Raw genomic sequence first — 20,516 nt, 5'->3', positions numbered from 1 at the left:
CTCCCTTAGGAAAAGTTGAATACTGGGAACTTTAAGAGCCATGAGTGTGGCCTAGTGGTAGAGGGCTCGTCTAGCATACACGAAGCCCTGGGTTCGATTCATCAGTACCACATAAACAGAAAAGGCCAAAAGTGGCACTGTGGCTCAAGTGGTGGAGTGCTAGTCTAAAACAACAAGAAGAAGCTCAAGGACAGTGCCTAGGCCCTGAATTCAAGCCCCAGGACTGGCAAAAAAACCCCTAACTGTTCTCTTCACATCTGATTCTCATATTGATAGAACAGACATTATGTTAGGAGAGCAAGAACAAGGTAGAAGTCATAAGCCTGAGTTTTAGCCTATGAGAAGAGACTGAACACTGTGTAAAATCTTTTACCGGTGGCCATGTGGTATTGATGTCCCATGGAAACTGGCCCTTCATTATCAAATGATATACACCCCTGGCTCAAGAGTTGATGCAAACAAAGAAAGATCGAGGAGATGTGGAGCAATGCAGGTCTGCAAACTCCCTTATACTATTAAGGTAAAGCAGCTGATAATCACTAATTTGTGCAAGCTACAAGATGGCTATTATTCCACATCTGCCCAGGTCTTCCTCCAGAACATGTCCCATATTCATCAGCTGCATCCAGAAGAGGGAATTCTGTGAGGCATAGTTAGCCTAGGTGAGACGATACCTTCTATGACCCCCACAAAGGACGGTCGAAAGCTAATTCACAAGCTCTATTGTGTATCTGTTAATAAATCAAAATAAAGGCTGATGCAAAACAAATCTGATTCTAATGTCTCCCAAGGCTCCATCTAGTTATTTCAGTTGTACAGATAACCCAGAGAGATTCGGAAACTCCTTCCATCCATTTAACATTATCCTTGAATTGTAGATTATGAATAATTTTAAATGTTTCTCTATGTTTTATGACTTAGAATTCTCTCCACATACATCTTTATTGTAATTATAATTATAACTTTTATTTTCTTTATTTTGAAACAGATATCTACTATGTAGCCTAGGCCAGCCTTAAACTTATACTTCTCCTAATCAGCCTCCTAAATGCTTCAATTATAGATGTGACCCACCATATCTGTCCTAGAAAAAAATATTGATATTATGTTTTACAAGCCAGACCATGACTTCTAGGGAAACCATATAACTCACCACACACAACCTGATAGCATCACAACTAGATATGCTTCTATTTATTTCTTGACACTTTCCCTACCTTGACTTTGTAAGAGACCTTATACAGCATACATTATTGTCATCAGATCTCCTGAAACTCTCTGCCTCACTCATCTCATAAAAGGATTCTACAGGCATTTTGAAAGTTGGAAGCAAATAGCATAAAAGACAAAAAAAATGAAATAGGGAAGGGAAGGGGTGAAAACAAGATGATTGGGAGGGGGTGGGGGAGGGAAATGGGGACAAAAACATGAGAAGGGGTATCAATGTGTGAGAAGTAATGCACCTACTACCTAGCGAATGTAACTGTAACCCCTCTATCATTGCCCCCAACAATAAAAATTTAAAAAACTGAAATGCAAGTCTTGCACATAGAAAGAAGAAAAAAACATTTTCAGAGGAGTCACTGAAAAATTAGAGTGCATCTCTGTATTAGTTACTAGTCAACATGAGCCCTATTCACTGTATATTCCTCTCAATATTGTAGTAGTAATTTCTATGAAGCATACCCCAGTTTGATTACCTTCACTTTCATTATCAAAGGCCCTGAGTGACTTTAAAATGGGGTCAACTCCCCTCATAGGGTTATTATGAGGGCAAAATAAGTTACTATTTACATGGTACCGGGTCATCATAATTTTATATAAATATTTAGTGGAGATCTTACTCTAGACAGAAAAAAAATCTGCCTGCAGATGCACACAAATATTGTTTTATTTCAGGGAATTTATGGGCATTTCAAAATTCATCTTATAGACTCTCGGGGGAGTGGTGGTTCATAAAACCTGAGAAGGCTAAGATCAGGGCTGGAAGATAAAAGTCTAAGGGGTGGGGAAGAGGCCTAAGAGGAGATCGTGTGTGTTGGTGGAAGAAGAGCAAGCAAGAGTTAAGGCCTGGAAGATCAAGAACACATTTTGAGCAGGATGCCAGTGGATGACACCTGTAATCCTAGCTGCTTGGGAGGCTGAGATCGGAGCCTTGTGGTTCAGGGTCAATCTAGGCAGGAAAGTTTGTGAAAGCCCTTCTTATCCAATAACTGAGTACAATGTCACCTCCCTATCATCCTAGTTATGCCTCAGAGGCTAAGATTTGAATTCCAGACATGTTGTTGTCTAAGTTCATGTCCAGGCAAGAAGCAAGACCCTATTTCAAAAGTAATCCGTGGCAAAAAGAGATGGAAGTGTGTCCTAGTGGTAAAGCACCTGCCTAGTAACCACAAGATCCTGAGTTCAAACCCTAGTGCTGTCAAATAAAAGACAACCAAAACCAAAACCAAAAATGAAGAACAGCATCTTTCACCTTCTTCCCATTTTAGTAAAAGCCCACCTAGAACTGCTGACTGCTTGCTCTTTGGGAACTTCCATCAGCTAAGAGCTGAAGTTTTCTTTAGTGATGTCATTATTAATCTTTTAATAAATATGTTATGTAAGAGTATTTATTGAGCAGTGTAATGTGAGATGGTCATAGCTCAAGTAAACACGTATTGGATGTGCCAAATTCGAGATTTTTTTTTCATTCATTTTCCTAGTTATGTAGTAAAATCTGAAAACGCAGTTTCTGGAAGAGTGTGTTACCTCAAGCTTTGAAGAGCCAATATAATAGCAAAAATATTGTTTTGTTTGGGATTCCCATATAAGAGTGCCTAGGCGTGGTGGCTTGTTTTTAATCATCTCTCTATGGAATAGTAACTCAATCCAGAGGAGGATTCCCACCAGATTACAAATTTCATTTGGGTTTAAAATATTCTTACAAAGGTCCCAGTTATAGCCTCTTAAAATCTGCTTCTAGATGATATAAACCTTTATATTTTTCCTGCCTAACTTGGGGGCAAATATACCGGAAGTAAAGACTCCTTGGTATTACCAGTCCTAGATTTTGGAAACTTTCTCACATGTAAAGTCTTAGCATCTACCAGCGTGTCAAATGATAGAGAAGAAACTGAAGACTTTAGAAATACCTAAGCATGACTTTGTATTAATTGAGTGCAGGTAGTTTATTTGGAAGATGATTCCAGAAATCAGGAAGAAGAGTCTACAATGGCTATTTATTTAATTTTTTTTGCCAGTTCTGGGACTTGAACTCGGGGCCTGGGCACTGTCCTCGAGCTTTCTCAAGACTACTACTTGAGCCACAGCACCACTTCCAGTTTTTTTTCTGTGTATATAATGCTGAGAAATCGAAGCCAGGGCTTTGTGCATGCTAGACAAGCACTCTACCACTCGGCCACACTCCTAGCTCCTTATTTTTATTTTTAAATTAGCATTCAGCAATAATAAAGAGGGTTTTATTGTGATAATCCCATACATACGTACAGCGTACTTGGAACCTATTCACTCTCCTTATTATATTCCCATTCCTCCCTGCTCCTCCCCCTTTACAAATGCTGTTTGATTGTTTAATTATATGTGTGTGTATGTATATAAATGCACTTCAATCCTTTTCATTCCTATTATCCTTTCCTTTTTCCCCCTTTCCTTTCTCCCTCTTCCTACTGATCCCTCCATTTACCCTTTCTAGTCATGTGCCACTATTATTTATTACTATTATTATGCCAATCTCAAGAAAATCAAATATCACAAGACATAGAGCATGCTATGGTTTGAATGCCCCTCCAAAACACATGTTGCAATTTAATGGCTATTGTCATCATTCTACCAGGTGGGACCCTGAAGAGATAATTAGGTCCTGGGGGCTCTGCCTTTATGAATGGATTAATACCATTCTCAAAGGAGTTAGTTCGGTATGATTCTCTGTCTTATGAGGTCACTTGCCTTTCTAGCATTTTATGACCCAGCAGGGGGTCTTCATCAGTCATCATCCCTCTGTTTTACACTTCTAAGCCTACAGAACCATGAGAAGAGAAGACTTTTATCCTTTTAAATTTTCTCTGAATGTGTCTGCCTATGTTATCCTGCTATTGCAATCAAAAATGGACAGTGGAAAGGATAAATAGCAGATATCCAGATGCCAAGTGAATGGTGTGAAAATGGATACTTCAACACATACAAAGAGGAGAGTCGTCTCCATTAGCTTCTATAACGGGAGCATGCTTCAGAGAGCCAGAAAGTTGACATTTTAAAGTTCTTTTAAAGTCCCCAAGTCTATTAGATGGCTAAAACATGGCATCAGAGACTTTGCAGATGTAATTAAAATTAAGCACCTTCAGATGGGAAATAGTTGTGGATTACCTGGTTAGAACCAAACAATATGAGTTTTTAAAATGTAAAAGGAAGTAAGTCAGAGTGCTGCAAAAGATTACTATATCACATTGTTGCTAAGTTTGAAGATAAAGAATGAGCCAGGAACCTAGAAACATGACTGGAAGACACTGAAAATGGCCCGGAAATTATACATGATAAGACCATGAGGATCTCTGTCCTACAGCCAGAAGTATCTGAGTTCTACCAATAACCTAAATAAGCAAGAGATAAACCTCGAGGTAAGAATGTAGCCTGCCATCAATTTGACTTTTTTCTGATGAAATCTGTACTGAACTTTTGACCATCAGAACTCTGCAATAATACATTTATGATTAAAGCCACTAAGTGTACGGTGACTTGTAGCGGCAACAAGAAACTGATACATTGAAGTTTTTGACTTGAAATGCTTGGCTGATGTTCCCAGCAATACTATTACATTCAAGAATAGATCAAGTATGAGAAAGATCTGGGTGATAAGGGGTGAGCTCTTTGATACATTGAGTTGGAAAGACAATTTCAGCCACATGATAGTATCAGGACCATATTTTGCTGTGTAGGATCAGAGTTTGGGAGATGGTGGCAATAACTTTACATAAAACTGCCAAAAGGGGGCCAGGAGCTTAGCCTAGAGTAGAATGCTTGCCTAGCATGCACAAAGACCTGGGTTTGATTCATCAGTACCATATACACAGAAAAAAAGCCAGAAATGGTGCTGAGGCTCAAGTGGTAGAGCTCTAGCCTTGAGAAAGTCCAAGGACATTGCCCAGGCCCTGACCTCAAAGCCAAAAATAAGTGCCAAGAAGGCGACATAGACAAAGAAACTCCATCTATGGGGCTATTTTCTTGAGTTTCCAATTCTTCTGGCTGACTATATTCCATTCTAATCTTAGGCTCACCAAATTCCTACTGTTGTAATTGGAATATGTAGAAATTGTTTAAAAAATCATCAAGCACAGTGATTGTAAATAGAGTTCCCTCCTTGAACACTTGTTTGTTAAACTTGTCATTTAAAATATGATGTAAAAATCAACATTAATAAATTCTTTAATTAAAAAAAATCACCAAGTGAGCCAGGAGTTTGGCCTAGTGGTAGAGTGCTTGCCTAGCATGCATGAAGACCCGGGTTTGATTCCTCAGTACCACATACATAGAAAAAAGCTGGAAATGGTGCTGTGGCTCAAGTGACAGAGCTCTAGCCTTGAGAAAGCCCAAAGACAGTGCTTATGCCCTGAGTTCAAGGCCCAGGACTGGCAAAAAAAATCACCAAGAAGAAATGTGCTGGTGGCTCACACCTATAATCTTGGGCAGGAAAGTCCATGAAACTCTTATCTCTAATTAACCACCAGAAAACTGGAAGTGGTGCTGTGGCTCACTGTGGTACAGGGCTAGCCTGAGCTGAAAAGCTCTAGGATGGTGCCCAGGCTCAGGTTCAAGCCCCATGACCAACAAAAAAAATCACCAATAGGTCACAGTAGGTAAATATTACAGATAAATCTAAATAATATTACTTATTGGCTTATATCAAGACTTCAACCAGGTGCTGGAGGCTCATGCCTATAATTCTAGCTACTCAGTAGGCTGAAATCTGAGGATCATAGTTCAAAGCCAGCCCACAAGGGAAAGTCTGTGCAACTCTTATCTCCAATAATCTATCCCCTCCCCAAAACAAAAAAAAACAGAACTAGAGCTGTGTAGAGTACAAGCCTTGAACAAAAGAAGCTAAAGGACAGTAGTGTCTAGGCCGTGAGTTCAAGTCCCAGAACCAGCACACACACACACACACACACACACACACCCCTTTCAATAAATGTATGTGTTTAAATTTTCTCTTTGTGGATTTCCAAAGGAAAATTTGAAATATAAATGTTTTTTCTCTTCTTATTTTATCCATCTTTTTAACAATGGAAATGTTTTATCTCCTAAGAGTAGCACAGCACTCAAATATATGACTCATTGGAAATGACAACCATTTTGTTTTACTGTAACTAACCAGAAGTGAGTTGAGAGACAGCCCAAGAAAAACATAGGCTGATAGAAAAGTATATAATGGATGCAGAACTATTGCTCTGTTGGACCAGAAAGAATGATATAGAACATTAGGAGAGAGAAAAGGCAACTCATTATGGAGATGCTAGGCAATTGATTCCATAAAAGAAAATGAAATGACAAAAAAGGAGACAATATCAATTTGTAAAGCACTAGCTTGAATTTATTAGAGTCTTCCTTCATCAAAATACATCACTTGCAGTTGGGAGCTACTGGAGGCCCTGTAAGTATTCATAATAGAAGAGACCAACTCTGCCTGTGATCAAAACCTACAACATCGACATATCTTTTGAAAGAAGGCTTTACTATATAGCCTAGACCAGCCTTCAACTTGACATCTTCCTGCCCCAGCCTCCCAAGAACTAGAAAGGCCTTTGCCTCCATAAGTTGCTCAAGAGCTGCGTCTTGATCATGCTTTAGCTCTTGATGGTGAGCTTGTGACACGAAACACAAATTAGTCCCTTTCCCCATGGGTACAGATCTTCTGGTCAAAAGATTTGTCAGTAGAGAAGGTTGGGATCTTTAGTTCCCAGAGTTAACCACTGTGGAAAATTGTAAAGGAAACAGTATTAGTCTTTGTGTTTCTTCAACATCACTATCCATCTTTATTCTCTGGCATTCCAGTTTCCTGTTCCTTCATCCCAAGTCCTGCCTCTCTACTTCATTCACCATCTCAGCCAACAAGGTCATAAGTTAACAGACTTTTCCATTGGTGGAATATTAAAGTAACTTGATAGATACATTGGAGAAATGTAATTCAAATCTAATCAGGGCACCATGCATCTGATCACTATGCCTCCATTTGCCTGTTGTTTGCACAGGAATTGGGGAATTGTACATTCAGCAGTTCTGCCCACAAGCAGAACTATGATTCTAATTATCCCAGAAAAGTACTCAGTACCCTTGCTGCCATTTTAGGAAAATAGGCTTCTGGGAGCTAGTAGGTTATGTTTCACTGTGCAGTCTTTGCATTCACACATACATATACTTTCCTATTAACTGTGTGTCAAAATACTTTTTTTGCCAGTCCTGGGGCTTGAATCCAGGGCCTTGGCACTTTCCTTGGGCTTTCCTCAAGGCTAATGCTCTGCCACTTGAGCCACAGTACCACTTCCCACTTTTTCTTTACTGTAACTAACCAGTGGTACCGGGCCATCAAACCCAGGGCTTCATGAATTCTAGGCAAGCATTCTACCTACTAGGCAACACTCCCAGCTGCAAAATACTTTTGTGATTAGAATTTTCTTTTGAAATCATAAGATGACATCCCTTGTTAGTGTGAGTTCCAGTAAGTAACAAGTGTATACAAAAAACAGTAGTATAAATTGGTTCAAGTTTTGTATAGGACATTTTGACAATCAAAATTCATGGGATTTCTGAAGGAAATAACACTGAATTTAGGCCAAAAATCAGCATTTGTTTGCCAAAATGCCCATTTAAAAGAAGTTTGTTATAAATAATGCATCTAATCAATGAATGATAAGCAGCCATCACAAATTTTTAGAAAACTATTTAATGATATTGAGCAGCTTTCACAATAAGAAAAATCCAACTTATAAATAATTAGCGATAATGTCATTAGCATGCACACAAATACATATGCATCTACCTATTCGTATACACAGAGAAAGGGATAACATATGTTAAACTATTCATGCCTTTTATCTCTGGGTGGTGAAATTATAGTTTTTTCCCTTTCTTTTTGTTATCTGTCATTTCAAAAGTTTCTCTGATAAGCATGTATTATTTTCCATATATAAAAATATAGAATTACTTTTCTCTTAAGAGAGCTAGAAAGTTTCCCCAAATAAAAACACTCCATCAGGGCACAGTAGCTCACACCTGTAATCCTAACTACTCAGGAGGCTGAGAGCTGAGGATCATGGTTCAAAGCCAGCATGGGCACTAAAGACTGCTAAAGATAGACTGTGAGGACAACAATCACTCGTTAGCTTATATTGTTACAGTATCTTACTTTGTTATCTGATATATTGGATATATTTGTATTTGGTTATTTGAAATTGGATAGGGAAGGGGGAAAACAAGATGAGGAGTGGGGGTGGGGGGGAGGGAAATGGGGACCAAGACATGAGAAAGGGTATCAATGTGTGTGAATTAATGCACCTTCTATCTGGCGAATATAATGTAACCCTTCTATTAATTACAATAAAAAATATATGAAAAACAACAAGATAAATACATAATCAGCAGAAATGAAAAAAAAGACTGTGAGACTCTTATCTCCAATTAATCACTAGAAAAGGGGGCGTGGGGCTGTGGCTCCAGGGGTATGGTGGTAGCCTTGAGCTAAAGAGCTCAGGGACAGTGCCTAGGCCCAGAGTTCAAACCCCATGATGGATAAAAAAAAAGAAAGAAAAAAAGGGTGAGGGAGAAAGAACTTGGTGGCATAATGGGCAATAAGTCTGTGCTAAATAGGAACACGTTTGGTGGAAATTTAATTAATGCAAGCATATATTTTATTTTTGAGACATACCACACTGTGTAGTCCAGGCTGGCCTTGAACTTGTAACCCATGGCTTCCCAAGTGCTGAGCTTACATTCATATACCACCATGCTTAATACAGATGTATACACTTGCTTCAGCACATCTTTTTTTTTTTTTGAAAATTCCAATTTATTTATTTTTTTCTTTTTTTTCTTTTATTTTTTATATTTTTTATTGTAATTAATAAAAGGGTTACATGATATTTGCCAGATAGAAGGTGCATTAATTCATGTACATTGATACCCTTTCACATGTCTTGGTACCCATTACCCTCTCCCCCACCCACCACCCACCCCCCGTCTTGGTAACTTCAGCACATCTTAATAAATATCAGCCAACAATGGAAGTTCTGTTTAAATGCATCAAACCATTGTATAATGCATTATGTAGATCAAATCAAAAGTTTAAAATTAGAAGGATATCTGAACATGGTGGCATGCAACTATAATCCCAGCACTAAAGTGACAGAGGCAAAAGTGTCATGAGTTTGAGGCTAGCCGAGTTACATAGTAAGTTCTAGGCCAGCCTAGAACTTTACAAAGTGAAAGACTGTCTCAAGAAAGAAAGAAAAGAAAAAAAGGAATGCAATGAAGTGATGCTTTTGTGGAAAACTGAAAAGTAGTACTGATCAGGATGCTGAAAATAATAATAAATTAACATACTGCCCTCTTTTGGTAGTTGTCTGCAATTTCATTTGTATTTATTGCTATTAAGGATGTTAATCACTTACAAATATGTACATAAACTAAGCTAATTTTATGGCATCCTTTTCTTTGACAGAAAATGCTGATAATTCCAGTTTGTTAGTACCATCTGGTAAGTCTGTTATTTTATTACTGTGGGGTTATTTCAGGAAAGTATTATTCTAAAAGTTCTCTGCGCAATATGATATATGGTCAGATAAAGTAAAATTGTTTCCCTCCAGATAGCTTGGTTAAATTGTATTATTAAGGGGCTGGGAGTTTAGCCTAGTGGTAGAGTGCTTACCTAGCGTGCACGAAGACCTGGGTTCAATTCCTCGGTACCACATACATAGACAAAAGCCAGGAATGGTGCTGTGGCTCAACTGGTAGAGCTCTAGCCATGAGAAAGCCCACGGACAGTGCCCAGGACCTGAGTTCAAGGCCCAGGACTGGGCAAAAAATATATATATTATTAAACCTACACCTGTCACATCAATAGCAAACAGAAAAAAAGACAGGCATATTGACCTTTCCATATGGCCAGGAAAAGCTAGGGAAGAAATAATTGGGAAAGAAAGGGTAAAGACCATATAATCTGCCTAAGTTCTTTATTATATTTAGTGTTCAAATCACAAGTCTGAAGAGGATCAAGAACCTAAATATGACAATTTCCAATTTGTATTGGTGTGAATTGGGAACCTTAGCTTAATTCGAGACTCCTAGTTGGAAATGGAACCTTAGTGATAAAATGGTCCAACCTCAACCATTCGTTTATGGGACAATGAAGCCTGAAGTAGCTGATTGGCTTATCTAAGATCTCACAGCAATCAGAATGATGATCCTTATCCGTGTGAAAATAAAAAAGGATTATGCCGATAAGGATCAATGCGAAAATAAAAAAGGATTATGCGTGTAATTAATCAATCTCAATGAAAGAAAGAAAGTATCTCATAGCTTCTCGCTTCATGTTACACAGAGGCAAACATAGCATCTCTGACTGCTACTTCTCTGTTATTTCTAGGGGACTATATATTATAGAATGACAGTGGGCTCACTCTCATTCTCTCCTTAGCTGTGTGAAATGAGCTTCTCTTGTTACTCGTTCATTAAGCAGTTATTTCTCATGCACTTATTGTGTGCCTCGACAGTCTTCAGCTATCTTCTCATTCCTCTGTCTTATAGCATATTCATGGTCTACATAAGGAAACTGAAGCTCAGAGAGAAGAACTTGCTTGTGTTTACAGTCTCAGGAGCCAGTCTATTGGAGTTTGACTATGGTTGCCACACTCCTACCTCCATCGCTAGCTCAGTTCTTTAACTTTCTGTACCTCCATTTGCTTCTCTGTAAGTGGTAGAGAGTAACAGTACCTGCTTCATAGGGTATTTGAAAAGATAAGATGGGGTAACACGGGTACCTGGCATAGACTCAGCACTTGATGAAACAATAAATCTCCTTAGTATGAATTACTAAGTCAGTTATAAGGCAAGATATCATCACGATTTGCCTTCTAGTTTTTCAGTTTCTAGGATAAAACGTATTGTCTATCTCTTCCAGTAGAATAACTTCTAGCAAACTCATTTTTAGTATTTTCCATCTTGCTTGCATGGACTGGGGAATGAGCCTTTGGAGACAAGTAGTAGTTGGAGACACAGCCTGGGTGCTGGATGCCTGGGACATAGCTACATAATCAGGGAGGTAGAAACAAGTTAGTACTAAAGGACGAACAAGGACAGCTATGCCCACGTGTCTCTTTGCACAGGGTCACCATGTGGGGAAAAAATAGGCATAAATTAAAAAACCAGCTTTGAACTATTATTTTTTTCTGCCCAAAGAAGAAAGGAGCCCATAGCCACACTTTGAATTGTTCAAGAACTGTCTTATTCCTCAAGCAATATATTCAGTAATTGTTTAAAAAAATAAATGTAGTAAGTGACAAAATATGGAAGTAATAATTTGGGACAGACAGGGTGTATGGTTCGGCCAATTCATGAGCAGTCTAAAGCAGACAGGCCAGCCAAGCACTTTAATACACCCAAATTGTGTCCATACCAACTTAAAATCAGACTCCCCATTGCAAAACGCATTTTAGTGGTTAGAACAATTGTGTTTGTTTATCACATGTTTAGGTAAAGGTCATGTTTCTAGATCTATTAAATATTTCAACATGCAAAATGTGTGTGTGTAGTAGATTGACTTATTAGCATAAGTGTAATAATTCCACAGGAAATTTATAATTGGATTGATTGTCTTAATAGCAGCCATATTTTAAAATAGCTTATTGGAAAATTGTGTTAGGTAGTACAATATTGAGTGGTAGAAGCTTTTTTGTTGTTGCTGTTGTTGATTGTGAGGATTGAACTCAGGACCTGACCACTGTCCCTGAGCTTTTGTGCTCAAGGCTAGCACTCTGTCACTTTAAGCCACAGCTCAATTGTTGGTTTTTTAGTTGGTTAATTGGAGATAAGTCTCATGGCCTTTCCTGCTGGGGCTGGCTTTGAGCTGTTATCCTTAGAGCTCAACGTCTTTAAGAAGCTAGGATTATAGGCAAGAGCCATTGGTGTCTGACTGTTTTAAAAAAAATCATAAATTTACTATGGAAAGAGTTGGAAGGTATCAAAATAACAGAATGGAGTCAATGTGCCAATATATTTCATGATTATAGTTCAACAAGTTATTTAAATGTTTTCTAAGACACTCGTGGCTTTAAAAAAGACATCAAAAATAGTATTTCTTATATCTTGGTGTAGTTTTGAAACATTTCTATGACATTTTGTAGATAGTAGCAAGTTTTGTGACCATGGACCTTATAGCATGTTATTTCTCTTTATAATTATAGCTCAAAAGTTCTAACTCCTTCAAATGTAATAAATAATTTAATGTTTTGTGGGTTTTTTTCTCTCTCTCCTGCAGCTGAGACATCTCTTGTCAGTTTTGGCTCCTACTCCAATGATACTTCAGGCAAGATTCTGAAAAAACTTTAAACCTAGATTTGTTTAAGACCAATTTGTTAAGTTTTTGTTTTAATTATGCCATTTTATTGTTTTTTTTTCTCTTTTGTTACAAAAAGAGGTAGGAACTACAAGCCTCAATGGTAAGAATTTTTTTGAACAAGCGAAAATTGATATGTCTTAATAGAAATATAAGTGTACTAATGTTTGACGTTTCCACTTCTAAATTATTTTTGAATAGGTTAAATAATTTCAAATAGCCCCAAACCCCCAGACAAAAAGCATAACCTGTCAGCATGTGAAAGTGACTATAACTTTCTGGTTAAATGATGGAATTCTTGTGACCTCAAAAGCACACAATCCTTACCACTCTAATTGTTCTAGAAAAGAATATATATACATATATATATATATCGATTACATTTTGTGTATTCCATTTCATTTGCTCTCCAACATAATGCCAGCAAATTTGACATGACAGATTGTTTAAATATGAAAAACATATCCAGTGACTTCAGTCGGCTTCAGCATGGCTATGCAGGCCCAGACTGTTCAAACACCACTTTTTTACTGGATGAATATTATCAGTTTTTGAATAGTATGGAATGGAAACAACCTGACTTCCTCATCGTGCTAGCAAAACAGACAAAGAAGTGTGCTATATTCCAGGGAGATGGGAAGGGCAGCACATTCTGTTCCCTCCCTTTTGCATAGAGACATTCTTTGGTCTTACTGTGGTCAAAGCCTAACACTTTCCAGAATCCTTTAGTTAGAATAAAATTGCACCATGTGGCTCATGATGAAAGAGCTAAGTGATCATAGATACAGATTGTACTGATCAAAATTGGTTTAAATTCAAACTAGGACCCATGGGAAGGGCTGAAAGTTACCATTTCTAGAAATGTTATATTTAATTTAGGTTTGGAGAACTCTACTACCCATTGGGTAGGAGTGGAGTGGGCAAGGGTAGATGTATATGTTTAGGTGTGATAATGTAATGTACACCTGCTTGGTTTGGGTAGAGAAAGATAATATTTAATTTTTAATAAGAGGGAAATTTTCAGTGCAAAATTGAAGATGCAGTGCTTTGGAGAACAAAATGAAGAAATTATGCCAAACCATACAGTTTCATTATGATGAATAGCTTTAACACTTATTTTTTAATTGATTTTAGTAATACTACTTTAAAAACAAGCTTTCTTAACAAAGTTTATGAATATTCAAGTTTTCAGTACCCTGATAATTAGCTATTTTTCTCAACAAAATGTGGCAAACGAAAAATAAATTAGTGGGGAGTCTTGGCCAAAAGCCATCCCAAATTGATGTCTTTATAATATACACAAAATAAGTTTTGACAACTTTTCACTTGTGTGGCTTCACCATGTTCTTATTTAATGGGCTTTCACTTTTTTAGCTTTTTTAAAATTATCTTTAAGTAATTATACAAGGGGTTTCAATTAACAGTGCAATCCATTGTTCGTTCACCTCCATTTCTCCCAACTCAACTTTTTTTTTTTAGGTTGGTACATTGATATGGCTTACTTAACATAATTACTTATTCCAAATATAGTCAGCTAACTGCTTTTATAAATCAAGGGTTGTGGTATTTTGTTGTTTGAGGGAGAGGTTCGTGGGTTTTTTTCTTTTTGTTTTTTTGTTTGTTTGTTTTTGCTGGTCTTGGGGCTTGATCTCAGGGCCTGGGCACTGTCACTGATCATCTTCTCAAGGCTAGAGCCACAGTACCACTTCCTGCTTTTTCTATGTATGTGATACCACAGAACTGAACCTGGGTCTTCATGCATGCTAGGCAAGCACTCTACCACGGGCCAAGCTCTCAACCCACTTGTTTGCTTTGTACCCTGTCTTTATCTTGAACTCATGATTCTCCTGCTTCAGCCTCCTGAGTGCTGGGATCACATGTATGTACCACCATATTCTACTCATTCCTTTACTCTGCTAAAATCCTGCTTTTCATTTAAAGAAATATCAGTAGAATAGATTTTTTTAAACTACATTTTACAGCAATCAGGATCAAAAACTGTTTCTTAGAGTTGGTTGGAGGTGAAGTCTAAGAAATGCAAATGTAAACTAGAATTATTTAAAATTGTTTAGTAAGAGTGTACCATTAAGCTAAGCACCCATAGTTCATGTCTGTAATCCTAGCTACTCAGGAGGCTGAGATCTGAAGATCACAGTTCAAAGCCAGCCCATGGAGGAAAGTCTGTAAGACTCTCATCTCCAATTAATCACAGAAAAAGCTGGAAGTGGTTCTGTGTCTCCAATGGTAGAGTGTTAGCCTTGAGCAAAAGTTGCTCAGAGACAGCGTCCAGACCCCTAATTCAAACCCCAGGACTCTCAAACAGAAAAAAGGGGGGAAAAAGTATGCACCTTGTTTATTAAAAAAAAATTCAGGGCTGGGAGTTTGGCCTAGTGGTGGAGTGCTTGCCTAGCATGCACAAAGGCCTGGGTTTGATTCCTCAGTGCCATATACATAGAAAAAGCCAGAAGTGGTGCTGAGGCTCAAGTGGTAGAACTCTAGCTTTGAGAAATACCAAGGACAGTGCTCAGGAGCTGAGCTCAAGCCCAGGACTGGCAAAAAATCCCAAGTCTATCTAGTAAAGCTAATATAAATGTTGGAAATTTCATAAACTTTAGGAACTTTCATTGTCATAGAGGAAAAATGGTACAAAATGGGTTTATTCAACTCTAATAATTTGAAGAGTGTTGCTCTGTGTTAAGAGTAACTGGCATTTAGAAAACATTTTCAGAAAATGAATATTTGCTCAGTAATTATATTTAAGTGTCAGACAATGGCAAGTATTGATGAGTTGAGCAATCAATACATTTAGTAGTGCCAGTTGGTTTAGCACCTCCTAGATCTAGGGAAAATTTAAGTGTTTAAGGAATCCAGAAAGACACATTTGTTAAGCATTCCAGTAGTTACACTAATTTTTATTATTTTATTTCAGATGCTACTTCAAGTGTATTGTCTACTTTAAACAAAACAGGTAATGTCAACTTATTTCCAAATGTCATAGCTTGGCTTATATGGCTTCTTGAATTTCTCATTTGTGTAGTATACTTGATTAGTAAAGAACTTTTCTTTATCTCTTTGCTCATTTCCCTTGGCTTCAACTATTGATTTATTTATCCTTTGAGTTTAACATTGAACTATAATTCTGTTGTCACTATATTCTCAAACTTCCAAACTATCATTTACATAAAACTTCATTGCAAATAGTAGTAGGTAGTAGTAGTAGTAGCAGCAGCAGTACATATATATATAATACATATTATATATTATATATTATACATGTTATATATACATATTACATATATAATATATAGGCTTAAATTGAAGAAGATAAGGAAATAGAAGAAAATAGAAACCCTCTTAAATGTTGCTTTCCTAAGACTATTACTGCTAGTAACATTGTATTTTCATGTGGTATATACAAGTATATATACACATGTGCTCTGTGTGTGTGTGTGTATAACGCTTCAGCAAAAAAGTCATCATTTACTTAGATTTTTGTATCTTGTTCTTTTGACTTAATATAAATTTGCCAGTATCCCCTGATAATTTGATGACATTCCATTGTATGCCATATTTTGAAGTTGTTCAATGAATATCCTGGTGCTAATATCTTTGCATTTACCTCTGATTTCTGTAGGATATGGTCCTAAGATTGGACATAATGGGTCAACATTATGAAAATTATAAGGCCCTTGACACCTACTACTCAAATACTTTCTAGAATGGTTATACCTAGCAAGATTCATGACAGCAGTGAATGAAGAATGTCTATGTTACTGCACCTTTTCTGAGACTATATTGTATGTTATTAAATCTCTTAATTCCTTAGGATTTGTTTTGCAATCTTGTTTACTAGTGAATTTGACAATTTTCCCCAAATGTACTTTGGATACTAAAATCAGAAATTCATTTCACAGCAATGCTTTTTTGCTCTAGAAAGAAAAATATCAGGGCAAATAAAATAATATAAAGTTACTAATTACTACCCGTCATTGCCCATGTATCAAACATTGAAATAAACTCATCAACAATACCTATATATATAGGCACAGGAAATTTCTAAAAGTGTCAATATAATGTCATTATTCTTCCTGAGGTCTCCAAGCTCTGAGCTGCTTTTTTCTTTAAAATGTACTTTGTTACCCCAGGAGACCACTTCTTTGAAAATCTGTGCCATTAACTCAGCCTTAAATAGTGGTCCATCATTTCTAAACCTTTTCTCCATTATCTAGGACAGTGAACAGTGAGTTTATCGCTAAACTGCATTGTAAAAACATATCTAAGTTTTGCTTCTTCAGAGCATGTTAATATTTGCTAGTGAGTTCCTAACTGAACAGTCCTGGTTTTGCGATGGGTTATTGTGTGATGGTAGCTGGATGGTCTTGACTTATCTAAGAATAGTACAGTGGGGATATGCTTATATTAACTGCTAAAGGAAGTGGCAGGATGCTTGATTCTAGACTATAGTTGCAACACTTTAGATCCCATGGGTATTGACATCGATTATTTTTCTTGTGAATCACCTGCTCTTTCCAAACTGTCATCGGAAGGTTCTGATACTACTTAATTCTTCATATCTGAAGTATAAATTCACATTTGTTGATCTAGCAGCAGTTCCTGGAAACTGAAGTCAAATTACACAAGCTAAGGGGTGTGTAATGGGTGTGATGTAACTGGGTAAACATGAGACTCGTACTCCGTGACCCACCCTCAGCCAGTGTAGTGTTCCATGAATGTGAGTCCCATTCGTCTGGCTGCTGAGAAGACCAATGGTGTCTTAAAGATGTTAACTGTGTGGTTTTTTTTCTTACTACATCACTAAAAACAAATAATAGTCATGGAAAACTGTCTGTTTTAAAGCAAGCAACAATTCTGCTCTAATATTTAAATTGCTTCTTTGCAGAAAAAGCTAAAATCACTATAGTAAAAACCTTCAATGCATCAGGTATGACTTAATATCAAGACTTTCTTTTTATAACTGAAGTAAAACTAAAAAACAAATGATTGGTGCTTCTGATTTCTCTCTCTTTTTTCCTACCTTTTCAAATTAAAAGCTGTTCTTAATGAATATATATGTATGCACAGTTGGATGGCTAAAGTCAAACTAGTTGTTTTGGGCTACATTACAGTGCCCCCCCTAAGGAATCTTTCGAAGGGGAAGACAAGGCAAAATAGATAACTGCCATGAAATGTATGCAGATAAAGACAATGATTCCAGGAGAGTTTCTTTTTTCTTTTTGTTGGTGCTAAGAATATGTTGTAGCACGAAGCCCCATTCCTACCTCCATAAATTATTCCCAGCACAGTTAAAAGGCATGTAAGAGACAGGCTTAGAGTAACAAGATAACTGCCAGGATACAATTAGTGAGGGACTGAAAGGAGTGACTCTCTTGGAAATCAAGAAGGGTACCTAATGTAAGACTAAGCACACGATTCATGCTTAACAAGGATTTCTAATTGATTTCAACCTGGAGTTGGCAATCTATCACCAACGGGCCAAATCAGGTACACTGCCTGTTTTCGTAAATAAGGTTGTATTGGCATACTTTATGCCCATTTAAGTCTACTACCTAGAAGAGTTGAGTTGGTGTAACCAAGGCCAAATGGCTCACTAAACATAACCTTTTTGTTATCTGATCCTTCTCAAAGTTTTCTCATTCAGTATTTAGGGTATGTGGTCATGTACTTGAGGGAGATTCCAAATAACAGTCCCAGAAACAGGAAAGAAAATTTATGCATAGCATAGCAGACTTGGCATATGGTGGTACACACTTGGAATCCTAGCAGTCTGCAGGCAAAGGGAAGAAAATCATGAACACAAGGCCAGCATGGGAAATATAGTGAGACATTGTCCAAAAACCACAACGAAAGAAGGGAAGGAAGGGCGGGAGGGAGGGGGCAGGGAAGAAAGGAAAAGCAAGATGCTGCTGAATCTTCCGTTGGAAAGCTGAAGATATGGTTCCGTGGTAGCATTCCTGCCTAGTAGGAAGCCTTGAGGCCTTGAGTTCAAACCCCAGTAACCAACAAAAAAGATACAATTATAAATGGAGACGTAGATAAATTTTGGAGGAAGATGTAAGATTATGAGATTACTGAGCAATGGACCAATGACTCAAAGGACACTAAAAGCATAGTACCTACTAGCTATAGATTCTGTCTCACATTTTTCTTTTTTTTTTTTGCCAGTCCTGGGCTTTACTTCAGGGCCTGAGCACTGTCCTTGGACTTTCTCAAGGCTAGAGCTCTACCACTTGAGCCTCAGCACCACTTCCGGCTTTTTTCTATGTATGCGGTACCAAGGAATCAAACCCGGGTCTTCGTGCATGCTAGGCAGGCACTTTAACCACTAGGCAAAACTCCCGGCCCCTGTCTCACATTTTTCTTAGCATCAATTAACTGTACAATCTGGTTTCATTCTGACATGTCCAAATATGCATACAGTGATCCTTGATCACACTCCTTCTCTTCTTCACTCTCCCTCATCTTTCCTCCCCTTTTTCTTGAACAATTACATACATAATATTTTCTGAATGTATACATTATAATGTTTTGTATACAGGAAAATATATTTAGTAGACATGTTTCTCTTTTAGTGTGGAATAATACAGAAATCTGCCTGTCAGGTAACATTTTATATCTAAATTCAGTTAATACAGAATCAAGACTATAAGCTGAATCATGATTCTGGCAGAAACTATATGGCATACATGAAATCAAAATATATTCATTGGTATCATGCTAGTTTTCTCATAGGATCAAATTGAAGGCTCATAATGTGCAATGGAAATAAGTTAGCAACTGGGAATGGAATACATAATTCTGAACAGACAACAAAAAAATGATTCCTTAATTTGGCAGTCTTTTTCTCTATTGTGGACATCTATCTGTCTCTCACATTTACTATGGATTTTTTCACCAATTAACTAAAGAAATATTCTTAAGTGAATATTGAGCTCTTTTCAGATCAACAAAAAGAATTTGCTTCTTTTTCCTGAAGGAGAAAGTGTTTCTCAGATTTTTCTGTAACATTTTTGTTCTAACATGGCGTATGTCATCTTCCACTCATCTCTGCTTCTTTGTATGTCTGTGTGGTCTGATATCCCTGTGGTCAATTTAAACTTATTTCCCGCCCTATATTACATACTAGATTGTAAGCTCCTTGAGGGCAGGGACTGTCTCTGAAACTCCCTCAAGCCTACAGAATGTGATAGTTTTGATTTTTATAATTTTTGCTCATAAAATGATACCGTGGCAATGTTATTTCATATGTGGATTTGCATAAAGATTTAAGACTGTCCCATAGAGGATGGGAAGAAGGATCTAAATTTGAGAGTTATTCCATTTAAAAATCTCTCTCTTTCTCTCTCTTTCTCTCTCTCTCTCTCGCTCTCTCCATATATATGTGTGTATGTGTGTGTATGTCTTGTTTCCATGGTGCTCTATTTATATTGAACAGGAAAGGGGTTCATCGGAATGAAAGTCAGGGAAAAAAAAATAGTAGAGTCAAGTTCCAGAGTTGACCAAGATAAAAACTCATTCCTTTGGCCTTCATAGAATTCATCCAGCCAATTATATCCCACTTATTCATATTTTTGTTTACCTATGATACCTTCATTTAAAAATTTTTCTTGATACTGTGGTATATAATTATAGTATAGTGTAGTATATAATTATTGACATGATTAACCAGCTAGGTTTTTTTCTTCTTTTCAGGAGCCAAATCTCAGAGAAATGTCTATGATTTGTCTTCCATTTGCAATGACTCAGGTTAGTTCTTGCATCTATTACGCATTACCAGATCAATTTTCTCCATAGAGAAAAATAATTTATTTTCCTCCTGCTTTGTCTATATATTCCTCCCTGGCTATATTTTTCAGAACTAGCTATAATTATCTTTAATTTTTTGTAAGAGATATGT

The 20,516-nt window shown here is 37.2% G+C and overlaps 1 protein-coding gene across 1 annotated transcript in view; it reads left to right on the top strand.

Annotated features, from left to right (window-relative positions):
* Adgrg2 (adhesion G protein-coupled receptor G2) overlaps positions 1-20,516 on the top strand; it is a 101,927-nt gene that overhangs the window by 48,004 nt on the left and 33,407 nt on the right. Inside the window, exons 3-8 of the mRNA XM_090326742.1 lie at positions 9,710-9,745; positions 12,524-12,571; positions 12,681-12,704; positions 15,531-15,569; positions 17,502-17,543; positions 20,312-20,365. Of these exons, the coding sequence (XP_090182868.1) occupies positions 9,710-9,745; positions 12,524-12,571; positions 12,681-12,704; positions 15,531-15,569; positions 17,502-17,543; positions 20,312-20,365 (243 nt within the window). The remainder of the gene's footprint in view (positions 1-9,709; positions 9,746-12,523; positions 12,572-12,680; positions 12,705-15,530; positions 15,570-17,501; positions 17,544-20,311; positions 20,366-20,516) is intronic.

Source organism: Megascapheus bottae, chromosome X (genome assembly GCF_031878675.1).
Source record: "Megascapheus bottae isolate mThoBot1 chromosome X, mThoBot2.hap1, whole genome shotgun sequence".
NCBI lineage: Eukaryota > Metazoa > Chordata > Mammalia > Rodentia > Geomyidae > Megascapheus > Megascapheus bottae.
The sequence above is the reverse complement of the archived record's forward strand: the minus strand, read 5'-3'. Positions and strand labels throughout refer to the sequence as shown.